This window comes from Rana temporaria, chromosome 6 (genome assembly GCF_905171775.1).
Source record: "Rana temporaria chromosome 6, aRanTem1.1, whole genome shotgun sequence".
Lineage (NCBI taxonomy): Eukaryota > Metazoa > Chordata > Amphibia > Anura > Ranidae > Rana > Rana temporaria.
Genome location: NC_053494.1, coordinates 165327416 through 165351810, shown reverse-complemented (window position 1 = coordinate 165351810; position 24395 = coordinate 165327416). Strand labels below are relative to the sequence as shown.

General features: G+C 44.0%; 1 protein-coding gene across 1 annotated transcript in view; it reads left to right on the top strand.

Annotated features, from left to right (window-relative positions):
• Positions 1-24395, top strand: part of RAPGEF4 (Rap guanine nucleotide exchange factor 4) — a 198463-nt gene that overhangs the window by 89638 nt on the left and 84430 nt on the right. Inside the window, exons 16-18 of the mRNA XM_040358501.1 lie at positions 1452-1476; positions 3370-3448; positions 12155-12301. Of these exons, the coding sequence (XP_040214435.1) occupies positions 1452-1476; positions 3370-3448; positions 12155-12301 (251 nt within the window). The remainder of the gene's footprint in view (positions 1-1451; positions 1477-3369; positions 3449-12154; positions 12302-24395) is intronic.

Sequence of the window (24395 nt, the reverse complement as noted above, 5' to 3'; positions counted from 1 at the left end):
TGTGTATACATGTTGGAACAGGTACATTTTTTAAGTGCAACTTCAGCCAGAAAATCATTTTTACGTTTTTTGGATAGCATGGGGGGGGGGGGGGTTAACTGGCCATGCAGTGATGTGGGATTGCTGACACAGCAGTGTTAATTTTGTCAACATAAACATTTTCGTCAAGTTTTCTGTCAGTGGCCTTTTCACAGCGACGAAAACAAAATCTGATGAAAACTATGACAAAAATCAATAACATTTTCGTTACCAAACAAATACAAAGCGAAAATGTGAGGGAGGGACGTTTACCCTTGTGAACTTCTGGTTTTCACAAAGCTCCGCCTGTGTAGAGCCCGCGAGTGCTTCCACTCCCAGCAGACAACCGTCCAAAGCAGCATAGTCCTTTACAGGCTTCCCAAAGAGAGTCCCAACTATCCAGAGCAGAGCACTGTGAACATATGTACATTACAGGCCTCCCTTCAGACCACCGTCCAGTGTACTGTGTGCATTACAGGCCTCATCAGACTACTGTCCAGAGCACTGTGTGCATTACAGGAATTTCTCAGACCACTGTCCAGAGCACTGTGCAGCATCACAGGCCTTCTCCAGACCACTGTCCAGAGCACTGTGCATTACAGGCCTCCTCAGACCACTGTCCAGAGCACTGTGCATTACAGGCCTCCTCAGACCACTGTCCAGGGCACTGTGTGCATTACATGACTCCTCAGACCACTGTCCAGGGCACTGTGCAGCATTACAGGCCTCCTTAGACCATCCCAGAGTGGCTAAATCTGTGTCTGTGAGTTTGTTCAAACCATAGTACCATAAATAATAACATATTAGATTTTTTTTACTCCAGGAGTATATAATAAGTTTGGAAATTCTTGAGAAATGCTTAAATAATGCATTACAATTTAACTAAACCAATTCGACTTTAGCTGACTAGAATTTACTGCCGATTTTAGTCAACTAAATATGACTAAAACGAAAAAAATTGCAGATGACTAAAATGGGACTAAAACTAAAATGGCATTTTAGTCAAAAGACTATAAAACTAAATCGAAAATTTGATGCCAAAATTGACACTGGCTGACAAGTCCGTCGGACAGTAGGTGGCATGTGGTGAGCAGCAAGATTGTTGCCCAGCAATTTCAAGTACCAGCGTGATGCCACGCTGCCTCCGTTCTTAAGGAGGAGTCATATGTAAGTCATATGTTTGTAACTCAGGGACTGTTTGTATAGAAATAGGGGCAGTTCATGAGTGGCAACATGATCCATTCAGTGGATAAGAGATGACTTATTCTGATTCCTGTTACTGTGTGTCATCTAAAGCCATCCTTGCACAGGGTTTTTTTTTATTTTTTATTTAAATCCATAGAATTTCCAGTCTCGCAATGTAACGTATCATTATTACTTTATTGCAGTGTGTTGTTTCCAGTAAAATAACCTCAACCATTTCTACTTTGCAGATCTGAAGACGGAAAACAGAAGAAAGTGAGTACCTTTTTTCTTTTGAATATTTCCTCAATAAAGTGCGTTATATACAATATAAGAACAAATGTACTTCAGACCTGAAATTATCCAATACCAACTAACATAATACAGCACATAAATTGGATGGGGTAGAATAGACAGTAGTACCACAGTACATATAAGCATATAAAAATAAATAAAAAATTCTTGGTGTGAAGAAGGTTGTAAGCAGGAAAGACCAGATACCAGCTGGTAGTTTTTTCAGCCATTCACTGTGAACTATAAGATCACCATTAGCATATACTGTATATTAGAAACGTGTCTCGATTTCTGAGACCCCGTACACACGTCCGAGAAACTCGACGGGCAAAACACATCGTTTTGCTCGTCGAGTTCCTTGTGAAGCCGCCGAGGATCTCGGCGAGCCAAGCTTCCCCATTGACTAACGAGGAAATAGAGAACATGTTCTCTATTTGGCTCGACGAGTTCCTTGTCGGTTTTCTCGGCCAAAAGTGTACACACGACCGGGTTTCTCGGCAGAATACGGCTCCGATCGAGTTTCTGGCTGAATTCTGCCAAGAAACTCGGTCGTGTGTACAGGGCCTGAGACCGTGCTCTCTGAAATGTTGATGGATATGGTAGTTGGTCTTGTGCTAAACAACTATAACAACTACTATATAGGGAATGGGGGCTGAGGTGTGAGTAGATTTTTGTATTGTTTTTTTTTGTATTCATCACAGCACAATAGACATTTTTTCTGTTTCATTAAAGTTAAATTTTTACAATTTTTGAGATATACTGTAGCCAACTTAAGTTATACGCACATCTTGGATTTTTTTTTTTTACATGATGTGAAAAATTTAGGCTTGGCAACGCCTCTTCCTGCCTTTCAAGCTTCCCTTTTGCTCAGTGAGACTTTTTATTAAATTAAAGGTCCAGTAGGGATACATGAGAAATTTTCATCATCGTGTCTGTTCAGTCTAAGTTTGTCAGGCTTGTGCAAAGCACAGTTTTGAAAGAAATTTTAAAAAATACCATTAGTAACATTGTAGTAACAATTACATGTTTACACAATCTAAATGTAATAGATGGTAACGTAAAGAGAAATCTGCAAATATGTGCATAAAGTACATGTTTACAGTTTTTCTTACCAAAGGATACTACCAAAAGATTTGTTTTTTCAGCCACTTGTATGCTGCACTCATTCTTCCTGACTCAGCTTTACTCCTTTGTTCAGCTTTACTACTTCATTGTTCAGCTTTACTACTTTTTAGATCTGCTTTATATTTTCCTGGACAACTTTCCTGAATTGGAGAGAAGTGGTTATATTGATTTGCTGTCCAGTTAGCAGACTTAAAACAGAGAGGTGCCAAAGGAAGTTGCATTACTGAAACAGGAAAAAGGTGTGTTACCTAACTTGCTATGCAGAATGGCAGATGACTATAAATCATAAGACTGGCTGAACAGAATTTAAGGTCCTTTGGCTAATATATTAACTTTTAATTAAGAACTCTAGTCTTTGAGCAGATAACCACATTTTGTACAGTATGTTCAATTCTGTTGAATGGGGAACCTACATTAACTGTGTAGCTGTTTGCCTGGTTCCTCTTTAGGTCCCCCATCCAACAGAAGTGAACACATTCAACAATATTTGGTTACCTACTCCAAGACTAGAATGCATAATCATGAGCCTATTAGTCACATGAAAATTAACATATACCACAATAAAGGTCAAATCTGACTGGATGCAAGGATACCAATTTCGTGAAGGCATTTTAAGTAATATCCAAATTTGCTTGCAGACTTTAGATATTTGGGTTAATTTAAACAGCATGTAGCTCTAATTGTGTCTGGCAAACACCTTCAAAGAGGAATACGAATACCAGTTTGAAGTAACTTTTGTTTGATTGACAGCACAAAGTGCTTTTGCGGCAGTTCAGCACTGGGGATGAAAGACTACAGAAGCGACAGCCAATACGAAGCACGGATGAACGTAGGTTTTTTTTTAATAAGATTTGTATTTTTTGCTTTTTTTGTCTTTGTCTATTTTTTTGTTTTACTCCTTACTCTGTTTAACTTGTTTTATCCTAAAAATAAAAGGGTCAGTCCCTTTGTTTGGATTTTCATGTTACCTAAATAAAACCTTTCCTTTTTGATTTCACCTGCGTAAATATGAGCAGCAGAGAAAAGAACACAAAATTCAGTAATTGCGCTAAAGTCCAAAGTGATCTATAGACAGGGGCAGCAAACAGACCATTAAGTCAGTCCATCTTAGAAAGGGTTAAGTCTCCTTTTTTTATACCACCCTGCAGCTCTTTAGATCATTTGGACACTGAGGGCTGTAGAAATACAAAGGAAGAGAAATCGCAAAGGCTCTTTTATTAAGATAAAATCAAGTAAAAATGGTGCATATACTAGAATTGAGATCCAAAGCCGAGGCTCTCTCTATGATATGCGCTCTAAGTGCATTTCAGAGGGCGTGGCCTCCTTCAGGTCCTGAAGAATTAGGCCACTCCCTCTGAAACGCATTGTCCTGGCAACCACTAGCGTCTCCCATCAGCTGTTGATCTTCCAAGTCACATGTCAGTGAGGGTGGTACTGGCTTTGCCTTGGCTGGCGAGCCTCCTGAGAGTGAGGGCAGTAAGCGTGTAGCTTGTCAGTGGCTGCATGCTGACATCCACATCCAGCCCCCCGATGTGCCTGCAGCAAGCCTGGCTCGGAGCCCATATCACAGTGGGAGCCTCAGCTAGGGATCCCAATGCTTGTATCTGTACATGTTTGTAAGTGCACCTTTTTTACTTGATTTTATCTTAATAAAAGAGCTTGTGTGCTCTTTCTTCATTTGTATAAATATGGGCAGGTGGATTTGGACTTTGGAGAATTTAGAAGGCTGTTAAGTAACACCTAGTTATATTGCAATTATACTGTGAATTCAGAGCAAAGATCACTTATTAAACTGCCTTGGGTTGTCTATAGCATTAACATATGCTACCTGACAGAGAAGGGTGTCTGGGGAAGGTAATGACAAATGACTCTTTCTTGTGTTCTTCATCATATATCCCATTAAGGGATGAGTGAATCGAGCAAAGTTTGGTTCGCTTGTTGTTTGCCAAACCCAACAGGAAATCCATAAACCCTGGAAAAAAGCCTGAACCCCATTGAGACCCATGGAAGCTGAATCTTGTTATTTTTTACTCATCTTATTTACTGCTATTTTGTAAGCTTTTGTTAAAAAAAATCATGTGTAGCTTGAACATATACCAATGCAAACAAAAATAAAAAATAAAATAATACTGTTCATCAAGGAGCTGGTCTTACTGCTGCTTAAAATTAAAAATACATTTCCTTCATTGCCATGCTTGGGGGTTTCCTTAAACGTATACATATATTTTCAATTGCAGTTGTACAATGTATCCCCCCTACAAAAGTGACATTTAGGAAAAAATAAAACTACTTTACTGTTTGTAAAAAAATGGCATGGAGTCCCCCTCAAAATCCAAAGCATGGTCAAAATCCTTACAAGATTTTTGGTAAGTGATGCCAATGGAGATCCCCGGAAGGGTTGTTGTGGCTGGCTGTGGATTGTCATTTGCAACAGGAGTAGTGGTAGGACAAATGTGAGGCATAACAGCAGGTTATCAGGGGTGTCACTCATGGTGATTGGTGTTGGATCTACAGTACATCACTGGATGACATGATTAAAGTTGGATTTACAGCGGGTGATTCATAGTCAACCCAAACCCAAAGCTCACCCCTAATTCCATTATAACTTTGGTTAGTCAAAAAAATTATTTAGGGAACTATAAAAAGAGAACTTTTGTATTGCCTGATAACCATATAGTTACTTGAAATTTTCCTCTAAAATAAACCTTTCCTGAAAGAAATAGGGGCAGATCCTCAGAGCGAGTACGCTGGTGTATCTACTGATACGCCGGCGTACTTTCAAATTACCCGCGTCGTATCTTTGGTTTGAATCCTCAAACCAAGATACGACGGCATCTGGGTTAGATCCGACAGGTGTACGTCCTCGTACGCCTTCGGATCTAAGATGCATTACTTTGGCGTCCGCTGGGTGGCGTTCACGTCGTTTTTCGCGTCGGGTATGCAAATTAGCTATTTCCGACGATCCACGAACGTACGCGCGGCCGTCGCATTCTCTTACGTCGTCTCTAGTCGGCTTTTTCCGTCATATAGTTAAAGCTGCTTTTTTGCGGCGTATAGTTAGACTTGCCATGTTAAGTATGGCCGTCGTTCCCGCGTCGAATTTTGACATTTTTTGGGGGGGATTTTGGGGTAGAATAGACAGTAGTACCACAGTACATATAACCATATAAAAAAAATAAAAAATTCTTGGTGTGAAGAAGGTTATAAGCAGGAAAGTATGCTTTAAGGGTTCTACTCAAGCTTTCCACTGAGTTGGAGATTCGGGTTGACACCTGTTACTTTTGCTATACTGACTTTCATATTCCATTGTATTGTTTTAGCAGAGGGGGACATGATAGGGTGAATTACCTTTGCAGAGGTCAAAGTGTAAAAGTAACGAGGAAGAAAATTGGTTGGTTAAATGGCTGTTTCATGTGGCAATAAACTATTTTCAGAGCTGAGCCTCTTGTTGTTCCGGGTCAGTTTACTTGTAAATTGTTTTTTCTTTCTGTATCAATGGTTCATGAGTCATAGAGCAAGAACTGCTTCTATTGTAAACGGTCAGATCACCTCTCTTCAGCTTTACTGGGGAATCATATACAGTTTTCGCTTAAAAAGAGATATAATACCTGTTGTTTTAGAACCGGACAATACACTCTTCAGTGCAATATCTGAAGATGATGCTTAACAGATTCTAGAGTGTTTTTCTGAAATGATAACATTTCAAATAATTCAAGATTTTACTAGATCTGCAGGCAGTGCCAAAATGTTATTCTGATTCTGTTTTATTTCATATGTTGGATCTACCTGCTGACATTTAGCTAGTTAACCACTTGCTTACTGGACACTTAAACCCCCCTCCTGCCCAGACCAATTTTCATCTTTCAGCGCTTTCACACTTTGAATGACAATTGCGCGGTCATGCAACACTGTACCCCAATGAAATGTTTATCATTTTTTTCCACAAATAGAGCTTTCTTTTGGTGGTATTTTGCAAACAGGTAATTTTTCTTCTTCGTTGATGTAGCTGATGAGGCTGCACTGATGGGCACTGATGGGCTGCACCGATGGGCACAGATGGGCTGCATTGATGGGCACTGATAAGGTGGCACTGGTGGGCACTGATAGGCAGCACTGGTGGGCACTGGGCACTGATAGGCAGCACTGGTAGCCACTGAGACGTGATACTGAGAGGTGGCACTGATGGGTGGCACTGAAGGGCATTGATAGGTGACATTGGTGGGCACTGAGAAGTGGCACTAATAGGTGGCATTGGTAGGTGGCACTGATGGGTGGCAGTGATGGGCACTGATGGGTGGCAGTAATGGGCTCTGATGGGTGGCAATAATGGGCACTGATCAGCACTCGTAGGTTACACTGATAGGAAGCATTACTAGGTGGCACAGATGAGGCACTGATTGGCAGTGGTGGGCATTGATAGGTGCCACTTGTGGACATTGATAGGTGGCACTCATGGGCATTGATAGGTGGCACTGTGGGCACTGGCAGGTGGCAATGGCAGGTGGCACTGGCACAGGTGTCAGGTGGCAATGGCAGGTGGGCACAGATGAGGCAGAATTGCCTCTTCTTCAGGACCGATGTCCCTTGTACACAAGCCGGTGATCGTTTTTTTTTTCTCCTCACACTGTCAGCGAGAGGAGAAAAAAACAGATTACCGATCCTTTGTTTACATCATGTGATCAGCTGTCATTGGCTGACAGCTGATCACATGGTAAGGGGCCGGGACCGGGACCGAGTCTCAGTGATTCGGTGATCACAGCACGCCCTGCAGGGGGCGTGCGTGTGCAAAGGGAGGTCGTCTATTGACGGCCTCCCGGATTTTTTAGGTCCGTGCTGTGGCCGTCATTCGGCTATAGCGTGGGCCTCTAGTGGTTAATATTGTTATTTTGTTTGTTTCAATTAAAGTACAATGAAATGCAAATGTTATTTTTTTTTTTTTTGGATAGAGTGAATAAGAGTTATACCCCTGTCAGTTTTTTTTTTTTTGCCATCTGTGTCTTATTGGGGGGGGGGGGGATTTCCCTTGACTTCCTGTCCCATAACCAATACATGAATTGGGAGAACTCTCTCTATAGTAAAGGAAATCCTGGTTGTTCACTGGGTCACCAGAACTAGTGCCCCCTTTATTCCTGTTCTGGCAACAACCCAAAATTTGTGTTTCACTTTCACACTTCAGGACAAATAGAGAGGGTGAATCCTTCTAACGCAGGCACAGACAGCATTAAAAACCTGACAAGTGTTTTAATTCCTATCTATCCCAAAAAATTTCAATTAACGGTTTCGGTTTTCCAAAAAAAAAAGTCAGCTTTTTTTAAGAACATATCAATTAGTACCATGTTCACTGACCCTGGGTCACCTGTGACCCATTTTCGGAATAATCTAAAATGTGTTCAGAATGGTGGCAGATGAGAAGACGGGCAGGATCCTGTGTTCTGTAACAACATGTGTGAGGATTATATTTCACCTACAAATAAAAATAACAAATCCTTCTCCCTTTCCTCCCTAAATATTGTACTACCTTTTTTTAAATACCCTTCTACGTAAAAAAAAAAAAAAAAATCCAAGTGGCCCTTCACGTGAGTCAGCATCCTGTGGGCAAAGGAAAAATACGCACACACAGCCTGGTTGATGGCTAGCCCGGTGGACTACGGTGGATGGGGCCATGACTGCCTTGTATGCAGACTTCAACCCAGAGGCAGAATAGCAGCCACTGGACTCAGACTTTCCATAGGTGACAGCAAAAAGGAGACGTTGGGTATAGCCACTAATGCTGCATCTTTGGGGGGAATTTAGGCATTATTTTTATTTAGAAGCTAGAGTTGGGCTTCAATGAATGTAATTCAACCCACTGATGCTTCAGTGTTTGGTAAATGCTGCCATGTCAAACCACCCAATGGCTTCCTTTATCTCTTGAGGGGCTCTGATAGTTACGCTTGAGATTCCAGGTCTACACACCTGCTTTAGACATTTTGAGTTGGCCCCTTTCCCTTTTTTTGACTTTACTGTATTTATATTTTGTGGATAGCAGTATGAGGAATAAGAACACACCAAGACAGGAATAAGGAGCCCAAACTGCATAGGGAGCAAAAATAGAACCAGGATGTATGAAATCTGGAAACAAGGGAAAGGGCGGGACTTTAAATGAGGCACATATGTAGTGCACCTCCATCCCAAATTCAAGAGAAAAAAAAGGGCGGGAGTTATTGGGACTTTGAATGAGGCTGTAGACATGGTGTAGGAAAAGTAGGAAACATGTACAGATTTATTGATCAAAAAAATGCATGACACATCACATAAACAGACATCACCTTGAAGAAACAACATTGTAGTGCATATCATTTCTAAATATTAAAACACACATGGAATATGTGCATATATAATACAAGCAACAGGGGTACAACAGTGTATAGCCAAGCGACACATGGTGGTCTGTGTTGTAGGATGAATACATTTAAAATGAGTTTTCCATATATACAAATATCATCTAGGTAGCAACAAGCATAAAAACAAAAAATAATATAAATGGTGTTGTTAAAAACCATTAGAACCAAAGAGTATAATGTTGACCGGTAGAAGGATTATTGATATCTGCATCCGTGTTGTCCGACGCGTTTCGTGTGCATAAGACACTCATCAGGGGCTGATGCTTAGGGATATCTATAAGATATATAATAAAGTAGCATTACGTGGTCTGGTTTGATAGTTACATAAAAAAAAGATGAGGTAGTGAGGCCCATCTGGGGAACCTACATGGAAACAGTGTGATAAGAGTGGTGGGTATGGAGCCACGGCCAATAATCTAGTCCGTCAAGGGAGCTGAGGTACCATACAGGCGCAAACTGGCAGGGCGCACTACAAGGCCCCCCCGCAGGCACAGATAGCAAGTTGATGATATTCGTATTAGAACCGGCGGTAAAACACTGGTGGTTGCCAGGAGGAGTCTAAAGGAAAAAATGTATATATTCACAGTGGGGTAGATCCAGATAGATCAGCGGATCATTAGATCCGCGTAATCTATCTTATTTACGATCCGCCAGCGCAAGTTTTTGAGGCAAATGCTGTATTCAGAAAGCACTTGCCTCTAAAGTTGCGCCGGCGGGTCGTTAATCCCCCGGCGGTATTCAAATTCCGCGGCTAGGGGGAGTTTACTATTTAAAACAAACGCGTCCCGGCTAAATTTCCCAGCGTGCATTGCTCCAAATGACGTTGCTAGGACGTCATTGGTTTAGACGTGTACCTAAATTACGTCCATCTGTATTCGCGACCGACTTACGCAAACGACGTAAAAATTCAAAACTCGGCGCGGGAACGACGGCCATACTTAACATAGGATACGCCGCATATAGCAGGGGTAACTATCCGCCGGAAAAAGCCGAAGGCAAACGACGTAAAAAAAAAGCGACGGGCGGGCGTTCGTTTCTGAATCGGCGGAAATCCTCATTTGCTTATTCGTTGCGTGTAAAAAACGAAACGCCACCTAGCGGCCAGCGGGAGAATTCAGCCTAAGATCCGACGGTGTAAGTCACTTACACCTGTCGGATCTTAGGGAGATCTATGCGGAACCTGATTCTATGAATCAGCCGCATTGATCCGACCGTCAGATCTCAGAGATACGACGGCGTATCAGGAGATACGCCATCGTATCTCTATCTGAATCTGCCCCAGTGTGTCTAGACATCCTAGAGTCTCAGCCAGGGGAGGAAGGTGGTGGAGTAAAGTCGTGTGCTATGGCGTCTCCAATTAGTAGCAGCTAAACTGTGTTGCAGGGAAGCCAGATATAGCCGTCCACAAGGATGCACGCTGGCTGACACCATCGTCACGTGAGCACGGTACAGACAGGGAGGGACTCCGAGGTGGGCGGAAACCCACTCACAGGCAGAGTTCACCTCCTCGCTGACCGTCATGGACGGACAAACACACGCCCAGCACCCTGACGTCGGAACATGACGTCACACGCTGGGCGGGATGCGTGACGCCGATGCGTCGAGCACACCAACCACACCACCGCACACCCGGTGACCCCAAAGGGGGGCCGGGTGGAGAGACGGCGGGAGGGGGGCACACTGGGTGCATCACAGCTCCCCAAGTGACAGACACAAAGACAGCCCTGGGCGTACCCTGAAACCAACAATTAAAACACAGAGCCAATAAATCTGTACATGTTTCCTACTTTTCCTACACCGTGTCTACAGCCTCATTCAAAGTCCCAATAACTCCCGCCCTTTTTTTTCTCTAGGATGTATGAAAGGGAGACCGTGCCACTGAATTTCTAAAGATATACAACATGGAAAGTGGTTTTGGATACCAGTGCATTCAGTTTGTTTTGAATTACTGGTATTCTTTTAAAGGTCCCTTCTCCGTTCAGCAATATAAAAAATCCTGTACTTATACTTTAAGTGGAATTCCTGAAAAAAGGTCTATTAATCATATTTACTGCTTTACTAAAAAACGCTTGACACTTTCACCCACCATTCTTGTGATACTCACACATCTGCTATTCAATATGGTCCCTCTGCTACCTCCTGGTTCAGTTTCTTGCTCATTGGACAAAGCTGGTGATACAAATTCACTGCCCAGTGATGAGGTTGGACAAATAGAATTTTTATGGGAAGACACAAATCTTAACCAGGAAATAAGTCTAACGTCCTTCAAGCTTGAGTTGTGCAAATCACTGGATTGGTTGAATGAAGTATGGAATGTGCTGAACCCTTGTCAGGTTATTTTTTTATTATTTCATATGGAGAGATTTTCCTTCATTTCCTGTCCTGTAGACCCAACAAAAAGGAGGTAGAAAGCTTTCCAAAGTGAGGAAAATCCCCTCTTAGGCCCCGTACACACGAGGAGACATGTCCGATGAAAACGGTCCGCGGACCGTTTTCATCGGACATGTCTCCTGGGAGCTTTTGGTCTGATGTGTGTACACACCATCAGACCAAAATCCCCGCGGACAGAGAATGCGGTGACGTAGAAGACACCGACGTTCTCAAACACGGAAGTGCAATGCTTCCACGCATGCGTCGAATCAATTTGACGCATGCGCGGGATTTTGGGACGCTGGTTACACGTCATAACCAGCGTACATGTCCGATTAGGTGTACTAACCATCGGACATGTCCGACGGACATGTTTCCAGCGGACAAGTTATTTGCTTGCGAATAAACTTTTGTCCGCTGGAAACCTGTCCGCTAGGCCATACACATGGTCGGACATGTCAGCGGAAACTGGTCCGCGGACCAGTTTCAGCGGACATGTTCGACCGTGTGTACGCGGCCTTATTGTCTTCCCCTTTATTCCTGTTCTGGTGACAATGCCACATTTTGGGTTTTCCTTCACCGTCAATACCTTTGATGGTGGTCCCCAAGACACATAAAATATATCTGCCTACTGGGCACACAGTTTTGGCTGTAGATACAACTTATATTCTGTTTTAATTTTTTTTTGTATCATTTTGATATCATATTTAAATTTGTAATGTGGTTATTTTGTATATTTTCTGTTCCTTTATTAAATTGTGTTTTTTATTGTTTCCTAACAGTTCTGTTCAAGGTGTACTGCATTGATCACACGTACACCACCATTCGTGTGCAAGTGGCAGCCTCGGTGAAGGAAGTGCTCTCTGCTGTAGCCGATAAACTGGGCTCTGGGGAAAGCCTGATACTTGTAAAGATCAGTTCTGCAGGAGGTACTGTTTGACTGTCATTCCCTACGTTCATAGAAAATAATTTAAAAACTCAAGGTTAAACACACAAATAGCAATGGTTTTATCAAAGCGTTTGAGATAATTTGAGTTGATTACAAACAACAGTACGATCCCCCGCTGAGTAAATAGGCCAAGCTGGGTGCTGGAAGTAGATCTTTGCTGAAGACGGCTACCGCGCTGCCTTGTAGGGTAACAGTACGGCCAATTCCCAAAATATTACTAAAATGATAAGCTAGCACTGTGCAGCAAAACGACTCGCTTAACAAAAATGGCCCTTCGCAGAGTGCCCTTGTGTTGTTGCTGAGCAAATGAAAGGACTAACATAATGAGTTTGGCCTAAATGCACACTGCACAACTGTCGTTTGCTGTTTTCCATGCATATGTCTTTATTTAGTAGACCTGATCTTTCTCAATAGCAAGTCGTATGTTACAATCTCTTCATACAATTCAGTTTTCATCCTCTGATTGTACGATAAATGTCATTAAATGTCATCCCACTTAGCCTCATAAAAATTGCACAGACTGATGGTTAGTCTTTTTCAAGGACTGAAGAAATCCACACACAAACATTGAGCTTGATTTTAAAGTAGAACCGTAGAGTGCCGCATACAACATTATATAGCACTATATAATTCAAACACATGTAAAAATGTGATCTAGTAAATAGTTTTAAGCCTAATCTTAAAATTGCACAATCTTCATTTGACCCACCACAAATAGAGCAAAGCTGACTGAATACAAAAATACTGTACATAACCTCTCGTGTACTAAGAAAGTTAAAGCAGTATTAAAGTGGTTGTAATACGCCGCCCATCAACACACACCAAGGGTAATGGTCGCAAAAAAGTGTCAAAAGTGTCCGATCTGTCAGCCGCAACGTCGCAGTCCCAATAAAAATCACAGATCGCTGCCATCACTAGTAAAAAAAAAATATGATAAAAATGCCATTTTGTAGAAGCTATAACTTTTGTGCAAAGCAATCAATATACGCTTATTGCAATTTTTTTTACCAAAAATATCTGGCCTAAACTGAGGAAGAGATTATTTTTTTAATATTTTTTGGGGGGATATTTATTATATAGCAAAAAGTTAAAAATATTGGGCCAGATTCACAGAGGAAATACGCCGGAGTATCTACTGATACGCCGGCGTATTTTCAAATTTGCTGCGTCGTATCTTTAGTTTGAATCCTCAAACCAAGATACGACGGCTTTTGGCTTCGATCCGACAGGCGTACGGCTTCGTACGCCTTCGGATCGTAGGTGTATTTCTTCTGCGCCCGCTGGGTGGAGTTTGCGTCGTTTTTCCGAGTCGGGTATGCAAATTAGCTGTTTACGGCGATTCACGAAGGTACGCGCATTCGTCGCATTCTCTTACGTCGTCGCTAGTCGGCTTTTCCCGGCGTAAAGTTGCAGCTGCTATTTCGTGGCTTATATTTAGACTGCCCATGTTAAAGTATGGCCGTCGTTCCCGCGTCGAATTTTAATTATTTATTTTTTCGTAAGTCGTCCGTGAATATGAAAGGATGTAGCGCACGTCGCCGTTCAAAAGAATACGCCGGTGCGACGTCATTTCGCGCAAAGCACGGCGGGAAATTTCAAATCGGAGCATGCGCAGTACGTTCGGCACGAGAACGCGCCTAATTTAAATGATACACGCCCCATTTGAATTAGGCGGGCTTGCGCCAGACTGATTTACGCTACGCCGCCGCAAGTTTACAGGCAAGTGCTTTGTGAATCAAGCACTTGCGCTTAAAACTTACGGCGGTGTAACGTAAATGACATACGTTACGCCGCCGCACTTGTAGGAGAATCTGGCCCATTACTTTTTTTTTCAAAATTTACGCTCTTTTTTTGTTTATAGCGCAAAAAATAAATACTGCAGAGGTGATCAAATGCCACCAAAAGAAAGCTTTATTTGTCTGGAAAAAAAAACATCAATTTTGTTGGGGTACAACTTCACACAACTGTGCAATTGTCAGTTAAAAACACAGATCGCTGCCATCACTAGTAAAAAAAAAAAAATTATAATAAACATTCTATTTTGTAGACACTATGGGCCAGATCCACAAAAACCTGACGTAACTTAAAAAATCCAATTTAAGTTACACTGGCTTAAAGTTTCTACCTAAGTGCCTGATCCACAAAGCACTTATCTAGAAATTTCAGGCTGTGTAACTAAAATTCCGCCGGCGCAAGGCGTTCCTATTCAAATGGGGCGAGTCCCATTTAAATGAGGCGCGCTCCCGCGGCGGCCGTACTGCGCATGCGCGTCGGCCGTACTGCGCATGCGCGAAGTTACGTTACGCCGAGTTTTGAGGATCGCGACGGCTTAAAGTTGCGTCGGGGAAAAAAAAAATGACAGCGGCATGCATTCCTGAGGGAGAACTCCATGCCAATTTTCAAAGAAAAAACCGGCATGGGTTCCCCCCCCAGGAGCATACCAGGTCCTTAGGTCTGGCATGGGTTGTAAGGAGACCCCCCCCACGCCGAAAAATTGACGTAGGGGGTCCCCCTACAATCCATACCAGACCCGTATCCAAAGCACGCTACCCGGCCGGCCAGGAAGGGAGTGGGACGAGCGAGCGCCCCCCCCCCCCTCCTGAGCCGTGCCAGGCCGCGTGCCCTCAACATGGGGGGGTTGGGTGCTCTGGGGCAGGGGGGCGCACTGCGGGCCCCCCCACCCCAGAGCACCCTGTCCCCATGTTGATGAGGACAGGACCTCTTCCCGACAACCCTTGCCATTGGTTGTCGGGGTCTGCGGGCGGAGGCTTATCGGAATCTGGGAGTCCCCTTTAATAAGGGGGCCCCCAGATACCGGCCCCCCACCCTAAGTGAATGGATATGGGGTACATCGTACCCCTATCCATTCACCTGTAGGCAAAAAGTAAAAGTTAATAAACACACAACACAAGGCTTTTTAAAATAGTTTATTATTCTGCTCCGGAGGCCCCCCCTGTCTTCGTTATTAGCTCAATTACCAGGGGGGGCTTCTTCTTCCGCTCTCCGGGGGTCTTCTTCCACTCTCCGGGGGTCTTCCGCTCTCCGGGGGGGCTTCTCCGGACTCCGGGGGGCTTCTTCCATCTTCTCCCCTCTTCCGCTCTTGACTCGGCGAACCCCGGTTCTTCTGCAGCTCTCCGGTGCCTTCTTCTTCAGCGCTGGCTGCCTGCTATGTTTGTGTGTTAGCACGATTTCAAACAGGCAGCCGGCGCGGTCTTCTGTGGCGTCAGGGTCTTCTGGTCTTCTGTTCTTCCGATGTTGTCTCGTCGCCTGTTGTCGCTGTAATGATGGAAGCGCGCCTTGCATCCCATTTATATAGGCATCACCGTCCCATCATGCTCCGGTAGGTACCCACGTGGTGGGTGCCTACCCACGTGCACCCACCACGTGGGTACCTGCCGGAGCATGATGGGATGGTGATGCCTATATAAATGTGATGCAAGGCGCGCTTCCATCATTACAGCGACAACAGGCGACGAGGCAACATCGGAAGAAAGGAAGAGAAGACCCTGACGCCACAGAAGACCGCGCCGGCTGCCTGTTTGAAATCGAGCTAACACACAAACATAGCAGGCAGCCAGCGCTGAAGAAGAAGGCACCGGAGAGCTGCAGAAGAACCGGGGTTCGCCGAGTCAAGAGCGGAAGAGGGGAGAAGATGGAAGAAGCCCCCCGGAGTCCGGAGAAGCCCCCCGGAGAGCGGAAGACCCCCGGAGAGTGGAAGAAGACCCCCGGAGAGCGGAAGAAGAAGCCCCCCCTGGTAATTGAGCTAATAACGAAGACAGGGGGGGCGTCCGGAGCAGAATAATAAACTATTTTAAAAAGCCTTGTGTTGTGTGTTTATTAACTTTTACTTTTTTCCTCCAGGTGAATGGATAGGGGTACGATGTACCCCATATCCATTCACTTAGGGTGGGGGGCCGGTATCTGGGGGCCCCCTTATTAAAGGGGACTCCCAGATTCCGATAAGCCTCCGCCCGCAGACCCCGACAACCAATGGCAAGGGTTGTCGGGAAGAGGTCCTGTCCTCATCAACATGGGGACAGGGTGCTCTGGGGTGGGGGGGGCCCGCAGTGCGCCCCCCTGCCGCAGAGCACCCAACCCCCCCATGTTGAGGGCATGCGGCCTGGCACGGCTCAGGAGGGGGGGGGGCGCTCGCTCGTCCCCACTCCCATTCCTGGCCGGCCGGGTAGCGTGCTTTGGATACGGGTCTGGTATGGATTGTAGGGGGACCCCCTACGTCAATTTTTCGGCGTAGGGGGGGTCCCCTTACAACCCATACCAGACCTAAGGGCCTGGTATGCTCCTGGGGGGGAACCCATGCCGGTTTTGTTTTTACAAATTGACGTGGAGTTCTCCCTCGGGAAAGCATACCAAATGCCGTCGCTGCAATGGGCCTTTACAAGATGTGACTAACTTTACACTTTGTAAAACGAGCCCTAATTTTACACTTGCAAAATAACACTTACGGCGCAAAAAAGAAGCTAGAAAGCTTTGTGGATCGCCTTAAGTGCTAATTTGCATACTAGCAACGGCATTTCGACTCGAAATGCCCCCAGCGGCGGATGCGGTACTGCATCCTAAAATTAGGCAGTGTAAATCAATTACACATGCCGGATCTTCTGTGTAACTTTGGAAAAAGCCTTTTGAGGATCGTTTCCAAAGTTACACACAGACTGAACAGCACTTAAGTCGGAGTATCTCTTTTGAGGATCTGGCACTATAACTTTTGCGCAAAGCAATCAATATACGCTTATTGCGATTTTTTTACCAAAAATATATAGAAGAATACATATCGGCCTAACCAGAGGAAGAGATTCATTTTTTTGTATTTTATGGGGGGATATTTAGTATATAGCAAAAAGTAAAAAATATTGTATTTTTTTTTCAAAATTGAGGCTCTTTTTTTGTTTATAGTGCAAAAAATAAATACTGCAGAGGTGATCGAATACCACCAAAAGAAAGCTCTATTTGTGGGGAAAAAAAAACATCAATTTTGTTTGGGTATAACTTCACACCACTGCGCAATTGTCAGTTAAAGCGAAGCAGTGCCGTATCACAAAAAATGGTATGGTCATTAAAGGGGTTGTAAAGGTAAAAAAAAAAATCCTAAATAGCTTCCTTTACCTTAGTGCAGTCCTCCTTCACTTGCCTCATCCTTCAATTTTGCTTTTAAATATCCTTATTTCTTCTGAGAAATCCTCACTTCCTGTTCTTCTGTCTGTAACTTCACACAGTAATGCAAGGCTTTCTCCCTGGTGTGGAGTGTCGTGCTCGCCCCCTCCCTTGGACTACAGGAGAGTCAGGACGTCCACTAACACAGAGCTCCTTTCTCTATCTGCAACGTAGAGAGTGGCCTGACTCTCCTGCTCACCCCCTCATGGGAGGGGGCAAGCACGACACCTTACACCAGGGAGAAAGCCTTGCATTACTGTGTGGAGTTACAGACAGAAGAACAGGAAGTGAGGATTTCTCAGAAGAAATAAGGTGAGGTAAGTGAAGGAGGACTGCACTAAGGTAAAGGAAGGAATTGTACCTTTACAACCCCTTTAAGAGGGTAAATCCTTCTGGGGCTGAAGTGGTTAATCACGCCTGCCAGTGTTAAGTGGTTTGTCTCATCCATGTAAATAGATACATTCTGCTAGATAGTTTGAGCTGTGAACAACAACTGCCCTGCTGGCTGGAATACCAGAGGAAAAAAGAAAGAAAGCATGAAAAAAGAAACGAATATAGACATCACATCTATAAATCGTTAACTTGAAATATAATGAATGTTTGCTTTTGAGTTTAATGCTGCTAATAAAGATCCCAAAATAATGTGATACACAATATTCATATCTTTATAAAGGAAAGCTGGTCATACACTAGTAGATTTCCTAACAAATATTCATAGGAAAATTCTCATTAGTTCCATTACTTGATGAATGCCATTGTGAAGTCCTTCAAAATTTTAGCTGCTTTAACAATTGATTTTGTAATTAATGCATTAACCCAAACATAAAAACACATTTACTATTAGAATTTTTTTTCACCTTGCTCCTTTAAATTTTATTGTCACTGTGATAGAAAATGGACTTTGAATTTTGCTCCACTAAAGATTCGAAAATCAAACAAACATTCCTGAAGATTTTATTTTCAATGAATTGCTTCTAGTGTATGGCCAGCTTAAAAAAAGATAAAGATTTCAAATAATTTATACATTCATATAGTTCAGGGGAGATATATCTCAGATATGATTTTGTGCAACATAATAATCTATAGAGTATGCAGGATCTGGAGAATTTGGAGGCCAAGTTAACACCGATTATTTATTGTTATGTTCCTTAAACCATTCTTACATTTATCAGCCTGGGCCACCTTCTTCCATTAAACATAATCCATATGTGCAAAATCAGTCAATTATTTAAATTACTTATTTTAATAATTGATTCATTTTGCACATATGGATTATGTTTACTGATGTTTCGCATGACTGGATGTTCTGTTATGGATTTGTACACTTTTTATTGATAACATAACACTCAAGAAATTAACATAACACTTTTAGTTTGAATGGTTTTGGTTATGGTTTATGTGGACGTATTTTGAGCACAGCTATCTCGATTTTATTTCAGTACTATTTTTATTTAATTTTTTTCACTGTGACACAGTGTACATATTCATTTTGGTTTTATACACATTCTTCCATTATAATAATCAATTATTTATTCAATTATTCACATTAACGGTCAATGGCCATATTTATAAATATATATATATATATAGCTATATCTATATCTTTATCTCTATTTTTTTATATATATATATATATATATATTTTTTAATAATATGTTTATCTATGTAGTATGAATGATACGTATACTATATAAATGTTTTACATATGATATTAATTTATACAGTATAGTATGAGGAACTCATATGCCATATACATACACATATATATATATATATATATATATATATATATATATATATATATATATATATATATATATATATATATATATATATATAGATATACTGTATATGATTTACAAAATACTGTATATTAGTTCACAGTATAAAGTAGGAAAAATATGTACTAATAATATATTTATATATTACAAAGGATACAATAATATATTTATTTATTTAGCACCATGGATACATTTCTATATAATGTATATGTTTGATATAATATACCCCAGATTCTTGTCACATTATCTGCTTCTCCACTTTATTACAGATCTGTGCATTCTCTATATATACTGGTATATTGATCACGTAGTATTACAAATTAAAATTAAATTATTTTAATATAATTATATTTTAATATTTTAACATTTTAAAATCGTTTTAAAATCTAAAAGTGTAATTATGTTTTAATCTTTTAAAAACGTTTTAAAATCTAAAGCATGTGCTGCTATTATGTAAGTGCTTAAAGTGGAGTTCCACCCACTTTTTTATGTTTGTCTGTGCTGCATGCCCTAATCTCATAGTGTTCAGAATGGACAATTTTTATTTATTTTGTAGCTTGTAAATATCTTTATTTTGTAGTCCTTCATTACTTCCTCCTCCTTATTAGCCTAGGCTATTAAGTCACAAGGCTATTCGCAAGGGTTTCTGGCATAGGCATCATGTATCCCAGTAGTCCTTGCAAATAGCCTATTTGCACAGAGAAGGTGCGGCAACTTCCTCTGACACTCCCGTTGCTATGGAAACCTGACTGAAACCTATTACATCGCTTGTGCAGCACTGAGCATGTGTGAGATCTGCAAGGCTGAAATCCAGGAAGTCATACAGTCTGGCTTTATGATGCCCACAATTAAGATGGCCACGGTCTATTTCTAGATTATAAACTAACTAAATGCTCTAACAACCTAACAAAACGGACCTTAGTTTACAGACTAACTTTACTAGACTACATTAAGCTTGTGTATTACAGGGGTATTTATATTTAAAAAGTGAAATTGTGGGTGGAACTCCCCTTTAAAAGCACCCTCTGAACTACAGTCTTTTTTAATGAGAACAAACAGAGCTGCAGAGGAAAATAGCGAATAATGCCCTGTTGTCAGGGTACTAGCTCCATCTCTGACAGATTCCCGCACATGCCCAGTAGAATGACATTTCGGCGCATGCCTGTGCGTGGTTTGCGCGCACGCATGCGCGGTACGGCAGCGCGCAGTGTGCGTGGAAGCGCGCACGTGCACGTATGCGGCAACCCTGGGGCCAATCAGAGGCCGGACATTCCTATTTAAACCAGCAGCCTTCCCTGAACAGGTTGCTGGTTTGTCTTCAGCTCCTATGTGTTTACCTGTTGCCGTACCTGCCTGTTTTCACCCGGAATTCCTGACGACTCTCCTCTCACCTGGAACCTCTGACCCTTTGGCTAACGTTACCTGGATTGCTGTTATCTCCTGCCCCTTGACCTTGGCTTGCTCTCATGGACTCCCTCTGAACTCTCCTGCCCTTGACCCTCGGCTTGTGACTCGGATTTGCCCTCATCTCCTGTGGACCCTACCAGACTCACCTACCAGCTCCTGCCTGACCAACGCTTGTCTCCAGTCTTCTGCACCTGCCCTGCTTCCGTCAGCTGCACCAAGTCTTCCTGCCAGCTCCCGGCGCCGGTGCCTCCTTGTGCCGTCCCTCCTCTGTCCCAACTCCAGGGAGTGGTCTGCACAGGGTCGCAAAGGTGAGCCGCCCTCAGCATCTCGGTCTCGGTGAGTACAGGTTCTGACAGTACAAACCAGCCAGATGTCTGAGACCGACAGGGCGCGCTCACCCTTTGAGACGCTGTGCCAACAGGTCTCCGCCTTAACAGAGGCAGTCCAGAAGCTTCAGGAAGGCTACCTCCAGATTGATGGCCGCCTCCAACAACTGTCCGGTTCCCCAGGTCCATCCACTGCGGCCCTAGCCTCTTCACCCGGACCTTCTGCTGCCCAAGCTCCTGCAAGCCCTGCCATGATGGGGAGTAATCCCGAACCCCGGGTCTCCATGCCCGAGCGATTCTCAGGCGACCGCCGGAAATATCGGGCTTTCAAGAATGCCTGTTCCCTTTACCTGGCCTTGCAACCTAGAACTTTTGCGACCGAAGCTGTTAAGGTTGGATTCGTAATCTCTCTCCTTTCTGAGGAGCCTCAAGCATGGGCACACTCCTTAATGGAACAACGCAGTCCAATACTTGACTCTATGGACACCTTCTTCACCCACATGGAGAAATTATACGACGACCCCCTACGTGCAGCCACCGCAGAGGGTACTCTGCACAGCTTAAATCAAGGGAGACGGCCGGTGGAAGACTACACCGCCGAATTTAGAAAGTGGTCTGCTGACACAGGCTGGAATGAGTTGGCCCTCAGGTACCAATACCGCCAGGGCCTCTCTGAGAACCTAAAGGATGAGCTTGCAAGGTCGGCACCCCCTGCCTCTCTTGAGGATTTAATCCAAACCGCCACTCAGCTGGATAGGCGCCTTCGAGAACGTCGTTCGGAGAGGTTCCAGTCCAACCGGCCTAACTGGGTTCCACCAAGATATGCTCCAGTACCTCCGCCTCACCCAGCTCCACCAAACACCTCATTACCCGACCCAGAGCCGATGCAGCTTGGTATAGTACGGGCCCCTCTGACTCCAGAAGAAAGACTCCGGAGGCGTCAATCTAACCTCTGTCTGTACTGCGGAGCCGCCGGACACTTTTTGCGCACTTGCCCAGTAAGGCCTTGTAAGTCGAAACCTCCATCTGCTATCAATTTCCCTGTTACCAGTTTGCCTCAGACTTATGTTATCCTCTTTCTTTCCCTACAGCTCCCGGAAGGGGCAACACGTCTGCCGGCGATAATTGATTCCGGGGCCTGCAGCTGCGTATCCCCTGCCGTACCAAGGATTTTCAGCTGCAAGTTCATCTGGCTGATGGCTCTCTTCCCCGTTCCGGATTGATTACCCAGGAAACCCTTCCTCTTTGTGCCATCTCAGATTCTGGGCACCGGGAGTTCCTCTGTTTGGACTTGATCCCATCCCCCATGTTCCCTATCATTCTGGGTCTCCCTTGGCTACAAGTTCATCTGCCCTGCATTGATTTGCTCAAGAAAGAAGTCAGCTTCCCTTCCACCTACTGTTCCCAGCACTGTCTCGCACCCGCTCCAGTCGCCTGCTCCACGCTAGCTACTCCACCTGAAGACCTACAGCATGTTCCTCCAGCCTACCTAGACTTCAAGGATGTCTTTGACAAAAAACAAGCCGATTGTCTCCCACCACATCGGTCATATGACTGCCCCATTGACCTCTTGCCCGGATCTGAAATTCCCTTTGGGCGCATATTCCCCTTGTCAGAGACTGAGTTGAAGACCCTCAAGGTCTATATTGAAGAAAATTTAAGTAAGAAGTTCATCCGTCCCTCCTCCTCGCCAGCGGGGGCGGGGATCTTCTTTGTCGAGAAAAAAGATGGATCGCTTAGACCCTGCATTGATTATAGGGAGTTAAACAAAATTACCATCAAGAACCGGTACCCGCTGCCTCTAATCCCCGAGCTCTTTCAAAGGTTCCGATCAGCTCAGGTTTTTTCTAAATTGGACCTCCGGGGCGCCTACAATTTGGTCCGAATAAGGGCAGGAGATGAGTGGAAGACTGCGTTCAGGTCCAGATTCGGGCACTTCGAGTATCTGGTCATGCCCTTTGGGCTCTGTAATGCGCCCGCCACCTTCCAGCATCTAGTCAATGACATTTTTCGACAATTTTTAGATGACTTCCTCGTAGTCTACTTGGACGATATTCTCATCTTTTCAGCCACAAAAGAATTACATCGGCAACATGTCAGGCAGGTTCTCACCATCTTGAGACAACACCGGCTTTATCTCAAATCAGAAAAATGCGAGTTCGAAAAGACATCAGTGCAATTTTTAGGATTTATCATTTCTGTGCATGGGGTAGCCATGGATCCCCAGAAAATCAGTGCTATTCAGGAGTGGGCACCTCCAACAGACAAAAAGGGCGTTCAGCGCTTCATTGGCTTCGCCAATTTTTATAGACGATTCATCATCGGTTTTTCATCAATTGTTTCTCCCATCACCAAGTTGACCCGCCAGGGGCACCGCTTCCAGTGGCCACAAGAGGCTCAGGAGGCCTTTATCAAACTCAAAACGGCCTTTACCTCGGCACCTGTACTTTGTCATCCGGATTCTACGTTACCTTTTGTTCTAGAAGTGGACGCCTCGGAATCTGCTACAGGCGCTATTCTTTCCCAGAGACAGGGACCGAAGTCGCTTCTTCACCCAGTAGCCTATGCCTCTCGGAAACTAAGTCCTCCTGAGCGCAATTACGACGTAGGCGATAGAGAACTACTGGCCATAAAATTTGCACTGGAGGAGTGGAGGTACCTGCTGGAGGGGGCAGCGCATCCCATTATCATTTTCACTGACCACAGGAACCTGGAATACTTACGGTCTGCAAAACGCCTTAGGCCCAGACAAGCCCGTTGGGCTCTTTTTTTTGCTCGCTTCAATTTCCATATTACCTATCGTCCTGGCGCAAAAAAATGGAAAAGCTGATGCCCTCTCCAGGATGTTTCCAGAGACGCCCGATACTTCCGAGCCCAGCACGATCCTGTCACCTCAAAATTTTTTGCTTCTCCCTCAAACAGATTTGTTGACTGCTCTAAAGACCGCATGCCAACGGTGCCCTGATCATGAGGTTTCCTCCTTGGAGAAAAAGGACGACCTGCTGTGGTCTCGTGGGAAGATTTTTGTTCCAACAGAGGCAAGACAGTTAATCCTCAGCACCTTCCATGATCGTAAATTGGCTGGCCATTTTGGTACCCGTAAAACTTCCGAACTGATCTCTCGCTCCTTCTGGTGGCCTAAATGGAGGTCTGACTGCAAGGATTATGTCTCTTCCTGCATTCGCTGCCAGCGGAGTAAGGGGCCAAACACGAAGACCTGGGGGCTGCTGAAACCCCTTCCTATCCCAGAACGGCCCTGGATTGACATCTCCATGGACTTTATTGTCGATTTGCCTCCTTCAGCCGGGTTTACCACGATCCTAGTCGTGGTGGACCGTCTGTCCAAGATGGCGCATTTTTTGCCCATGGTGGGTACGCCCTCCGCGGCAGA